This window comes from Merops nubicus, unplaced genomic scaffold (genome assembly GCF_000691845.1).
Source record: "Merops nubicus isolate BGI_N331 unplaced genomic scaffold, ASM69184v1 scaffold8646, whole genome shotgun sequence".
Classification (NCBI taxonomy): Eukaryota; Metazoa; Chordata; class Aves; order Coraciiformes; family Meropidae; genus Merops; species Merops nubicus.
Window position 1 is genome coordinate 8,174 of NW_008614306.1, and position 12,905 is coordinate 21,078.

At 43.8% G+C, this 12,905-nt stretch overlaps 1 protein-coding gene across 1 annotated transcript in view; it reads left to right on the forward strand.

Moving 5' to 3' along the window:
- The window catches only part of GPC4 (glypican 4), a gene marked incomplete at its 5' end in the record, with an annotated part of 22,221 nt that overhangs the window by 2,420 nt on the left and 6,896 nt on the right, over nucleotides 1–12,905 (forward strand). The window contains one exon of the mRNA XM_008942178.1: nucleotides 8,533–8,698. Within this exon, the coding sequence (XP_008940426.1) occupies nucleotides 8,533–8,698 (166 nt within the window). The remainder of the gene's footprint in view (nucleotides 1–8,532; nucleotides 8,699–12,905) is intronic.

The window sequence follows — 12,905 nt, forward strand, 5'->3', positions numbered from 1 at the left end:
TTGCAGCAGGGGTAGGAATAATAATCTTTACTGTAGTGTTTTAATCTCATTCAGTGGAAATGTAACGTCACATTTCTGTGAGACACAATGGGAAATTCTACACAGGAGTTTAAAAGCTTATGTTTTTATGCCTGCTGCTTTGTGGTTGTGTTTTGAGGCTTCCCATATTACATATAGATTAACCTGACTTTGCTGAGCTCTATATAATGACTCCATTGATTTTGCTTTCTTATTATTTTTACTCAAGAGTTATAGTAGGATGACTACTTGTACCAGGGATCAACTTGAGGGATTAATCTTCTATTTTTCTTTATGAGAAAATGTCTAAAGTAATGCAAATTAGTTTTACTTCTAATGCGTTTTGTAACAAGCAAGTTAAAAAATGTTTAATTGGAAATACTCAGGAGAAGAAATATAAACTACTGCAAGGGTCAGCTGCTTTTTGCTTTCCTGGGGTGCTATCAGGAGAGCAAAGAGCACTTTACAGTAGAATGGTCTTAATGGCTTTTTAATGCTCCTATATATTTTTACCTCTTCACTAGGGAGATGTGTTTAGAAAGGTATTGCTCCTGCGTGAGTTTGGGAGTAAAAGGGGGAAGGGAAGAGATAATACTGGAAAGCTTCAAGTGTGCTTGATTTCAGACCCAGAACACTAGAAAATGGATTTGAAGCCATAAGCCTGAACACAGTGGAGAGAAAGCACAGACTTTTTTCAAACTGTCTAAAATCCACAATTTTGATGCTCAGATTGCTCACATGGTTTACCCCCTCAAATTCCCTCCTTTGGAGTCAAAAAGTACAAAGCTCTCCAGACCCATCCTGAGCAGAAGGTCTGAGAAGAAAACTCTGGATGCTGTTTCTGCCTGCTAGAGATGTGTCCTGCATCTGAGGTGGGCTGTGAGGGGCTGGTGGCCTCCAGCCGTCTGCTGATGCCTGGTACTTTCTCGCTGACCTTCTTGCCCTCGCCTTTGGGAGACGGAAATCTGCCCATCCCCTAATTGCTCTCTTGCTACTTAGCCCTTGACAAGCACTAAAATAGCCGGGTTAAATTGCTGCCAGCAGTGACATTTCCTGCCTTAGCCAGTGGTGGAAAAAAGGAAAAAATACAAGCCAGAACCCAGAGTGACCAAAAGAAGTGAGAACCTACAACTACATAGCTCTCAAGTTGCAGAGATGTTTTCTTAATTAGTTACATGCGATTAAACCAGCAGCCTGGTCAAGGGTCATGACACCTCTGAGGGCAAAGCCCAGGGGCTTGCTGAGTGCAGGTCAGTGATGGATATGGGATGGAGGTCCCAGCTCTGAGGAGAGGAGGAGGAGGTGAAGTCAGTGACTGAGTCCCCTGACAGCGCTCTTTTAGGGTCAGGAGAAGCTTGCTTGACCCATGTGCTGGAAGAGGAGGTCTGTCTGGAGGAGTTCAGCAGCAGAGGGGTGTGAAGGATGAAGGGTGCGGCCACATGACATCAAAATCCCTGCATTTGTGTCACCATCTCTCTGCAGAGCTGCAGACCACAGATGTGTGGATGGGACCTGCTGCAGGTGCAGTGTGGTGAGTTTTCTGCAGCCCTCCAGGAGAGTCATGTTAATTAACTGTGGTTTTCAGATTCTTTTACCACTTTCTCTCTTGCCATTGAGTTCAGCTGTTTGAGGAACTGCTGGGAGCTCTGGAGGCTCCCAAATCTCCTTCCTGACAAGTGTTTGTGTGCTAAAACCTACATAAGGTGCAGTTGCCACTAAAGCAGCTGAGCTGCTGGAGAGATGCTTCCAGCCTGTCCTTGGGAACCCTGTCTGTTTTGTCTGGGACAGGCAGCAGCTTCGGTTGCGTGCAAGAAAAGGTGTTTGAGTTGGAAGCATGGATATGAGCCGTATGAAATAATGCACAGCTTTATATGCATTCCCAATACACCTATCTTATCTTCTGCTGCCCTCAAGAGACATGAACAGCTGAGAGGAAGCTGCTGGAGATGTTTGTGAAGGATGAAGGAGGCTCAGCTTCTTTGGTATTGGCATTTATTCTCTAAAGAAGTGTGGTGATAGCAGCTAAGAAGGGAATTTTCTTCAAACTGTTTATGGAAGAAAATTGCAGAGGGGCCAGGTTGTTCCTTTCCTGCAGCCAGTCCAAAACTGGAGTGAGAGCCCAGTGGCCTTTTTAAGCCCCTTTGCTCTGAGCTGCTTCATCTCTAGTGAAGCATCTGTCAAGCACAAGGTGATGTGCTGAGCCTGCATAAGCCAACCTCCCACTGTCTTGTGTGAGCTTCCTTACCTTCAGCTGCATCTCCTGAACCATTACTCCTGCCTTATTCAGCATGGAAGCTGAATGTGGACCAGACATTAGCTTGAAAGAAGGAGTGATATAGAAATAATAAAATCCCTGAATGAATAAGTATTAAGGCCTATGTCATCAAAAATATGAGCTCCTATTTCAGTAAATCTTGTGACCATCTTAATCACCATTTAAGGATCTAAAATTTTAGTCAGAGAGCAAAGGTCCAATCTCCCTTTGTGTGATCTTTGCCCTGGGTTTGACTTAAGGGGAATGTGTCCATCTTTCTTCAGGAAGAAGTTCATGTTCCTAGATCCAGCGAAGCTGGGTAGCCTTTGGGCAAGAGCAGACGCTCCCAGGGAACTGACTGAAATAAGATGTTGCTTGAACGCACTGAGAGGAGACAGGAAGCAGATGCTGCTTCTTCATGGGCAACCAAGAGCCAGCCGGAAGAGCCAAGGAGCCCTTTTAGTGCTGCAGAGAGAACTTCTCTCAAGAAGCAATGCTGTCCAGGCAGCAAGTTGCAAGCTGTGGGGCCAGACTGACTTGAGGGGTTGCTGTGCACTGTTGCCTTCCATGTGCCAAGGGCAAACATCAATGCAGAAAACAATACCAAGCACTTCTCCACATCAAAGATGACCCTGAGAAGACCTGCCAAGAATGTGGCTGCATCTGCCTCAGCTCCAGCCATCTAAGGGTGTGCACTAGGCATAGCCTTCAAAGCATACTCAAGCAGCAATCATCACGGATTTAATGGGCCGAGAGTGCGCGTGGATGCGGCCGCGGGTTTGCCGCTGATGGCATCATGCAGGAGTGCTTTAGTCTACTCTTTGGGGTTTTTCCTTTATTTCTTTGCCTCCCCCTACACTGTTCTGCTGGTAATTTTGAAAACAATGCAAAGGATAACTAAAGAAGTTTTTGGGTAGTGCTGCCAAGATAAATGTTCTCACTGGATTGCTCATTAAGGCAAATGGACTGCTACTGATGATCTGCTGCATCTCTGGGTCAGGGAGAGGCAGGGGCTTTGGAGAGCAAGCTGTGTTTGCAAGGCACGTTGGTCCTAAAGACCCTGAGAGCAGGGGATCCTGACCCTGGACATCACTCTGTAAGCATTTGGTGGAGGGGAAGAGATGTCCTCTTGGCACTGTGAGGTCCCCTCTGCCCCACATGGGCTCGGGGTGCTGGTGGGGAAGGCAAACACAGCGCTCCCCTTTTGACGCGTTACTATTACAACTGGGCAGGTGAAGTGACCAGTGATTCTCAGGAGCTCTCCTGTTCCTCTCTGGCAGTGTCACATCTGGGGCAGGCAGAGCAAGTGGGGAACTGAGTGTAATTGTACTCCTGAAGTTTTCCACACACAAGATAAAGCTACAGCAGACATCACCATGGGTAGCAAATACTGATGAGGCACAGAGCTCTTCCCAAATATCACTCCTAAATGTGCTCCCTTGTGCAAGACTTTGGAGGCCCAAATCTGTGGGTGAGCCAGATGCTTTTTAAATTATTCATGTGCTAGTATAGGGCCAGCAAAATTGGTTAAATGCGTAGTTAATTCCAAAACAGTTTCATTGGAATATTTGGGGTGGGGAAGCAAACCAAGAGCTGCCTGAGTGATCTTGTGCTTCACAGTGAGCTGAACGTCTGGACTGGAGTGTGCCAGGATAATATTCTTGCACAACACTGAGGGGAGGAAAAAATGATACAAGGTTGTATTGGTCCTAAACACTGACGACACTTCACTTGTCTAAATTGGCTGGTCACCTGGAGCATCCCACAGTCCTTCAGTCAGCTTTGAAGTTAGTTTCTGAAGTCATGAAAACATCTTTCTGTGTTACTCCTTCGGTGTTCAGTATCTAGTGTTGCCCTAATTCATTTATTTTTTTGCAAAGAAAACATGGTGTAAATAAAAAGTAATTTCACTGGATTTATTTTCAAATTGTTGGATTTTTGTTTTCTGGTGGCTGCACTGCTGGCATGGCAAATCATGTTGTTGTGCAAGCTAGGAAAATAAGAAAGCCTGAGTTATCAGTTCTGTTATAAATAGTTATTAAATCTGGCAGGGTTTTAAATGTTGTTATTAACATTCTTAATGTTAACTTGAGGGTAGAGTGAGAGAACAGAATGTGGCTCTGGCTGTCTGGCAGCTGGTGGGAGCTCCCAACAGGACTGTCCGTGGCTGGAGCTCTGTCATCCTTCCTCAGCTATTCCTTGCCTTGGGAAGGAGGCGAGAAAGAAAGAAGGTTGCTTCTCTGAACTTTATCTCCTTGCCCAACTAAGTTTATCTTGAGCTTTGGAGGCTTTCTGATAAGCTGTTAACAAGGCATTTCACTTGATAGGTGTGCACTTCAATGGTGAAGTTTTTACAAGATGTATCCATCCAAATGCTATTGCCAGCAAGCTGGAAAAGGCTGAGGACATATGACAAACAATTTCCCTTACGTAAGACTGAAATGGGGTGGGTATGACAAGGTACCAACAAAAAACAGATTTTATTATGCCAAAAGCATGTCACTTTTGAAAGAACATGGTTGTATCTTCACCAGACAATCTAAGTTTGGGGGGTATCTCAACAAATACAATATGAAACATTTAAATGAAGCCCAGAATTGTTTTTCCCTTAGTTTTTGTGAATTGTGTGCAAATCTGTGTTTTTAAGGAGCAAGTTTGATATGAATGTGAAGATTGGTGCCAAAACACATCTGTTAGCAGCTTTTAATCTTCACGTTTGACAAAGTGTATAGATATGGACAAATTGTAATTTACATGATGAAACTGCAGGGTGATGGATTGCTGCAGTGCCGTGGAACGCCATGGAAAGGAAATAAATTTCAGAAGATAAAAGGAAGGGGTTGGAGTGCATTTACTTCTATTAGGAAGCTTTTACAGGGTATTTGCACTAGAGCTTACTACTACCTGGGCTCAAATCTACCAGAGTAAATCCTCTTCAGCAAATAAAGCTTTCTTTGGGTCTGTGCTTTATTAGAAAGGAGATTATTTGGTTTTGAGGGTCATTCTAGAGTAGGGTTTGAATGAACTTGAGTTGCTTTCCAAGATAAACACAACACCAGAACAAAGCATATCTGGGTTTACTATTACATACAATGGTGTTTTAAGAGCTTGCACCTGGTGTGGCAGAGCGAACATTAAAAGCTTGTGAAGAATTGCCAGTGCAACATATGGCACATCCCACTGACAGATCCAGAACTGGTCTGGACCGGGTATGGGGCCCCTTGCCAGGGGTTAAGGTTCTCCTTGCAGCAATATGCAGCAGTTAAGTATTTATCACTGTTGTAACAAAGTGTAATTGCTCATAATCTTTGCCCAGAGTCTGTCTCGAAGGTGAGCTCTGCTTGTGTGCCTTTCTGTTGCCTTCTAACACTGTCAAAGGCTGGATCTATTGAGTTTCCTCCTTGTCTTCCTCTTCGTCTGCAGCTCTATTGCAAACTAACAGGTTCCCTGTGGGTTACATCCTTCACTAGTTAGGGCTCAGTTTAGCAGTCGCTGCAGGTTGGGGTTTGTCTTTTTCTCACCCCCTTTGCCATCACCCTCTGCTCAGCTCTGTGTGGGCTCAGAGCTGCAAAGCGATGGGGGAATGGAAGGAAAACACCGTTTGCCTTTAAAAGCATCCTAGGTCTTTGTTCAGATGACCTAATCCAAGTGACCGTGCCATGTCATCTGCTGTGGAATGTGGGAAAGCAGCTTCAGTTTCCCCTGCATCTGCTGGGATTCATAATGATCAAACCCTGTGGAATATCAAAGCAGGGGATGCTGCAGGATTGCCGCTGCTTGGTGCTTGTGGGGCAAGCTGGGAACTTAAGATGGGAAGGTGCCACCTGTGTGGGTGATTTTTTTGCAACATGCTGCCATGCAGTCCCTTTCATAAAGCTGCAGCTTTCCATGACAGGGTTGGGGAAGTCTCCTCATCATCATCCCCTTTCAAACTGCTGTAGCACCTGACTTGAGCTGTCATCATTTTACTCATTTTCTCATCAAGGAGGATGCAGAGCAGTACTTTTAGAGCCAGCAGTGCTAGGATGGCCAGGATCTGCTGGTAACCCCCAGGACTAAGTGTGGGGGTCCTGGCACCTACCACTGAGTGTCACAGGAAGGGATTTTTATAAGAGAAACGACTAAACTGCTGAACTGGGCCATCCTTCAGAGCTCTGCCTGTGAGATGTTATTTAGTTCCCTCTTCTCCCCCACAACTTTTTTGTTATGCAAGGACTGTACCATCTGGATGGCAGATGATACCTTTACATTTGTCTGTTTTCAGTTTTCCAACTATAAATCATCTGATTTAGCTGGTTTCTGTTGCTTGAGCTCTTCCCAGTGTTTGAACTAGCTCTGCTTTAAAGCCACACTACCCCAAATAGGGAGCTTTCTGCTGGGGCTCCTGCTCCTGCTGTGCCTTCCAAATATATGTGTGTATATGCTCTGAAGCATCTGAATCGGATTCCTCAACTACCACAAACAGCTTTCTACATCATCTCCTACTTTGCTCAGCCAAACAGGGACTTTGTGACAAAAGAAGAGTAAAGATGACAAAAGAGATGTAAAATGATGTCTGAATGAACATTACTGGCCAGCCAAAATCCAGCACTGAGCTTCCTCAGCTGCAGGAAATTGTCCTGTCTTTCTGACTAGTTTCCTTGCCTACTGAAGAGAAACCGTGCTCTTTCTGCAGTTGTCGGAAATGCAACAGACTTCCATCTATCATCTCTTTTCATAAGAAAAGAGGGTTTAAAAGTCTGCTGACGTTATTAGCAAAACCAGCCTAATAATGTAGTGGGTTTTTTGTTTTCTGGCTTGTATTTATTAAAATCTGTTGCCTCCTAGTTCCATATGGTACCAACTAGTTTTCACAGTGGAAGATCACGTTCAGTTTCTCCGTAGCCTTCGTGTTCAGACGGGCTTTGCAGAAGTGAGGTCCTCAGTATATGTGTGGCATCAGCTCTTCCTTGCATACATTTGTCTCCATCCACTCCTGTAATCTCTGCCATGAAGTCTGTATCCAGACCTCCAGCAGATCTGATGTGGAGGCCATCCACATCTCCAGCTGTTTGTGTTGAATGACTTCTCTCTTCCTTGGGGCTGTGTTCCTGTCTCCTCTTCCAGCACTGTCTTGGATCATAACCTATTCAGAGCACTTTCCGTAAACGCCTTACAAGAAATCTCGAGCACATTGCTTAAAACACTAGAGACTGCTTTTATTTTGTCAGTGTGTCTCTAATCACATCTTAATTTTCCATTTTCACGTGTGGCTAGTTAACACTTAAACTTGCTCTTGAGAGTGCTTCTCTGTTCAGTGCTTTAGACTGACCCACCACGTGCTCGGCACTAGTACGTGGTGCTGGAGCTAATGCTCCTCGGACCAGCTGGGTGGAAATGGTTTCAATGAACGGTTTGAAGCTGGGCCAGAGAGTGAATCAAACATGAATGACCATGAGTCACTTTGGAAAATAGCCCTGTCGAGGGCTCACAGGGTGACGTGCCTGCTGCAGATAGCTCTGCTTGCACACCCAGCGGTTGCATGTTGGCTTTGAGGGTCCTCTCAGCTTGTCCTCAGCTGGGGGGCTGTAGCTGCAACCTCCTTTGGGTGTGGGGAACAGTGTTATTCAGCATGATGAGTGCTGAGTATAAATGAACCCAAGTATCTGTCATGTAAATGCTGCGTTGCAGGAGCTGAATGTAAGATAAAGGAGCCGGGCTCTCTGCCCAGAGCCCTGCTGGGCGATTGTCCGGCAGGAGCCTGAGGAGGAGGAGGGCACGCTCCTGGTGGGTTTGGTGTGGGGATAGCGACAGGCATCCCATCTCGGCTGCTTTTTCCCAAGAAATCAAGGCATCATCTTCTGTGTGTGCTTGCAGTGGAGCTTAGTGCAGCCTTGCAGTGTGCCTTTTGGCTTGGTCGCTTTTTACCACCCTCCCTGAGCTTGAGTGCTGTGAGTCCTCTTGGGGTGCCTGTCCTTGTAGCCCAGGGAGGAGTCCCACAATATACAAGGTGTTTTGCAGTGAAGATGAGGTTTTGCAGAAAGAGGACCATCCATGCCCCCCGCAGTGGCAGGTACACCCAAGGAGGTGTGAGCCACATCCCTTTCATCTGCTCCCAAGACCCCGGCACCACATAAGCAGGGAGCTCTGACTGGACAGCGGTGGCTGACCCTGTTGCATCTCTTCTGTGCAGCTGTCTTCCCACCCATGCTGGGATAAACATTTTGCTTAAGTGACTGAGGGCTAATTTTCTTGTCCTTTCTCTGTTTTCCCTTTTAAAGGTGAATCCCACACCACAGGGTACACGAGCACTGCTGAAAATGATGTACTGCCCGCACTGCCGAGGTCTGATATCAGTGAAGCCCTGTTACAACTACTGCTTTAACGTCATGAGAGGCTGCTTGGCCAACCAAGGGGACTTGGACGCCGAGTGGAATATTTTCATGGGTAAGGCAATATGGGTTAAAACTGAATGTGAGTATATATTGATACTGTGTCCCTTATCTGAATGGCTTTAGTGACTGGTTGTGCTGAGCTATTGCAGGTCTTTTAGGTGTCTGTAATAGGTATCTTTTCCTTCCACACTTCTGTATACAGCACAACTTCTGCTGTTCATGTTAATTTTTAAATAAATGATACTTCCATTGTGCCAGTGACCTCTTTTGCAGTAAGCTTTAGGAGGATGGAGCTACCACGTGCTTGTAGGCTTGGAGTGGCTCTTCTTATAGGACCAAGCATGTGTGCAAGCCGTTCTTTCAATACTACTCCTTATACATTGTCACCATACATCTGTCCTTCCAAAGCCAATTCTCTTGCTCTGCAGCCTGGGAGTCTCCCTGCCAGCCATGATGAGCTTTGGGGAAAGCTGTAGGCCTGTATTTTACATTAAAAAAATTGAATGGGACGTATGTCTCAATCTGTTTTTAAACAGCTTCTTTGGCGCTCAGCCACCATCCTTTTGAAATGTTAGTAGGCCTTACGTGACACTGGGCAAGTGTTTGCCATCCTCCTCCTCCTGTTTATTTCTCTTCCATGCTTATAAACAATATTTTTCGATATGTGAAATCTAGACTGAAATGTTAAGTTCTACCTTGGGTCAAGGCTCAGCTGAACTGGCAACGAATCATGTGCTGGGGGCACAGGCAATAGATAACATTAAACGTTTTCATTTGTGCTCCTTTTCCTGGAGGCTTGATTTATCTGTGAATGAGCATCCTTTGGGAGCAGTCACTTCACTCCAGTTAATGTGTGATGAAGTGCACATGTAAAGCATCTGCTGCTACTAACAAGGCTGCAGTACTCTTCCCATCCCACTCGTGGAAAAAAAAAAGACTGTTAGAAAATATTTTCCTTTCATTTAGCTGTGAGGTAAAAAAGGGAAATGGCTGATAATTGTCATTTCAGGCTAGATTTAAATCTAAGAACTTGTTTTCTCACTTTTTGTGCACTGGCTTTTCCCTTTGCCCGTGCCAACTGGATGTGTGTGGGGTATTATTTTCAGAAGGCTTTTTTTTTGCCTGTGTATTCCATATAAGGAGTCAAATGTGACACCAAATTGGTTTTCCAAGTCATTCTCTGAGAGGCTGACAGCACAGCCCCCTCCCTCCCCCCCCCCAATTCCTCACAACCATCTTTCTCATGAGAATATTAAGAATTTCAGCTACAATTGCTGCTGAAATAGCTCAAATCCAGGAGACTTGCAAACATCTAGTCCAAGTAGAAAAGAGGAATCCCATGAAAGGGAAGGGCATAATGCCAGAAAACAGACAAAAGCACAAGCAGCTAATTGCTGTAGGTGGTATGCAGCTAAAAACGAACCTTGGGGGAAGCCAGCAAGCCCTGTCACACGAGACTGATCAGGGACTGCATACAATAATTAAGATTATTAAACAAGGCAAAATAAATAAATGCTTTTTTCAGGTTGAAAGCAAAGCTTTCTTCTTACAGTGCTTCCTCTCAAAGGGGCTTCTTGCCTACTCATTACTTAAGTGTTATATTAAGCTTTATTACGTTTATTGGCAATATATGCCTGGTTCTTGCACTCTAGGTTGATTCTTGCACTGGTGTATGGATACTGAAAACTTAAGCTATGCTTTCTTTAGACAGTTTAATAATTGAACAGGTGCTGGTTATGTTCCAGATCTTGGTGTCTGTGTCAATTTGCCACTTGAGGCAAATCAAGTTAAATAGTTCGGGTGTTTTGGGCAGGGCATCTGTCATGAATATTCCATGTATGTGTTTAAAAGTTTAAATAAATTAACAAAAATAAAACAAATCTCTCCCCACACCACCCCACCAAAAAAAAAAAAAAAAAAAATCCCACTTGCATGGTCTCAATGCTATTTTGCATCACAGATTTAGGTACAAATTTATAGCAATGATGTTTTACATGTCAAAACCAGTTTTGGAACCTAGCGAAATAATTTAAAGATTAAAGTTAACTGGGAGAACTTTCAACAAGTGCTACAAGTATGTATGAATTTGAGTGCATGTTCATAAAAAATATGAATGTGCATGTGTTAGTGGGTATGTATGTAAATCACTTATGTGAAGCTTTTCCAAACTGGAATGTAAAGTTTGTATGCTTTTTGAGACAAAGACTTTATAATTCCTTACTTCTGCAAAGTACCATTTAAAGTTGCGGTATATGAAATAATGACTGAATTGTACTCTTCTCTCCCATTTAAGTGTCTTTAAATTATTTCACTCTCTATTCCTGACACAATTGTACACCAATTAGACAGGGGTATACTTTGTTTCAAACAAGCTATTGGGGGGTTGGAGCTTTCCTGAATGAACAGTGTTAATCTCCAGTTCCTTTTCATGATTTTTTTTTTTCTTTTTTTTCCTCTACAAAGGTTTACTTTGCTCAAAGATGTTGAATTCAGACTCCGTATACATATCTGGAGTACTACTTTGTGTGCAAAGAATTTTTTTCCCCTTTAAATACTAAATAAAAAAAAAAAAAGATTGTTGTTAATGAATGGTCAAGGTCTTCCCCCTCCTTCCCTCCCCTTTTAAATCAGATCTTGGGGTTAAGACTGAAAACTGCCTTTTGTTCTTCAAGTCAGACAGTGAGGCTGAAGATGTGGGTTTCTGATTATTGGTAGCACAATGCGAAAGAATTGCTTTCCTTCATGAGAGCGAGGTGCTTTGTCGCCAAGGATTGTCTCAATGCCAGTAGCAAGGACAAATGTATGCAGGAGGAAAAGGGTCTTTAAGGGATGGTGCTATATGGTGTGGGTTGGGTTTTTTTTTTGCCCCCAAATCCACTTCTATCTCCCCATCACAGGGAGGAGAGACAGTCTTTGTCATGCTGTGTATTTGTAATAAATGGCTGGGGTACATTTTTCACTCCACCAGACTTTTTTGTGTGAAGCAGATCTGAACCGCCTCACTGTGACTTATAAATATGAATTATTTTGCCCCAGAGCTGCAGCAAAATAATTGATATTTATTATCAACTCCTGTTACCCAACAATGGAAAATCTTTTGGGGAGATGCGTTAATGGAATCTTTGTTCCTGGTGCTAGTGCAGCGTGCCTTCCCCCTCCATGTGCAGTGCTTGAGCCCCAGCCAACATTATTACTGTCAAACGGAGCTGCCAGAGGAAATCGCTGCTCGCCACGACTGCTGGTAGGGACACCAGCCAGCTCCTGGTGGGAGGTGGAACTTTGTAGGATGCCCCCAAAATCAAAACTGTGGACAAGGTAGAGCCCCACCCTCCTTTTTGTTTTTTCCTTCCCTTTTTTCATGAAAGTTTAATTCATTTCGTGCTCCTTGCCAGTATCAATCCCAGTTCCTGAAGAGCTCCAGTTGAATATATTCTCCAAGGGCAATTATTACTTTCCTTATCTTTTCTCGCCAGCTTTGGCAGCTCTGCTGGAGGCCGAATGCATTTTCTCTATGGGCAGTCAAAGCGGAGGCTGCATTCCTGGGCTGTGATACATGTAACGCCATGGCACCCCTGCTAACAAAGGACCCAATTCGCTCTACATTCCCATGGTCTTGTGGATGGCCTGCCCGGCTCAAAGTTTACAAAGACGCCAAACAGCCAGAAGAATTGGGGTTTATGTTTCCTTTCAGTCTTTCACAAACACTTTATTGATCTGCGGCCTTTCCTGGCCACTTGGAGAATTAAGTAGTTACAAACTGGAATGATTTTTTTTTAAAAAAAAAAAAAAGAAACCTATGTATTTTGTCTGTTTTATTATCTTTCTATTCATAATATTTTTATTTGCAGTGAGCTGCTTCCTGCAAACGGCACCGGGATGTTCTTTATGCGCGTGAAAAACCCCAAAAGCTTTGACAATGATGAACACATTTAAGTTGTGCTCCACTTGTTTACAAAAGTCTCCATTTGGTAGCACATCAAAAGCATTTTTCCCCCCTCTGGCACAATGGTATATTCATGCTAGCAGTCATTACTCAGAGATTTGAAGCATCACTTTATTGGAGCCCACCACAATACAGTCTAAGACTCTTTGTTTCATTTGTTATTACCTTTTTTTTTTTTTTTTTTAGTTTCTGATAACAGATTTTCTGGAAACAAATATTTTCCAATTTTGATTGCCTTTAAATGGAGATATCTTTACGCTGAAATGAAATTGCTGAAAAATCCAGATTTTTGTACGAATTACAAACTCTAGAATGA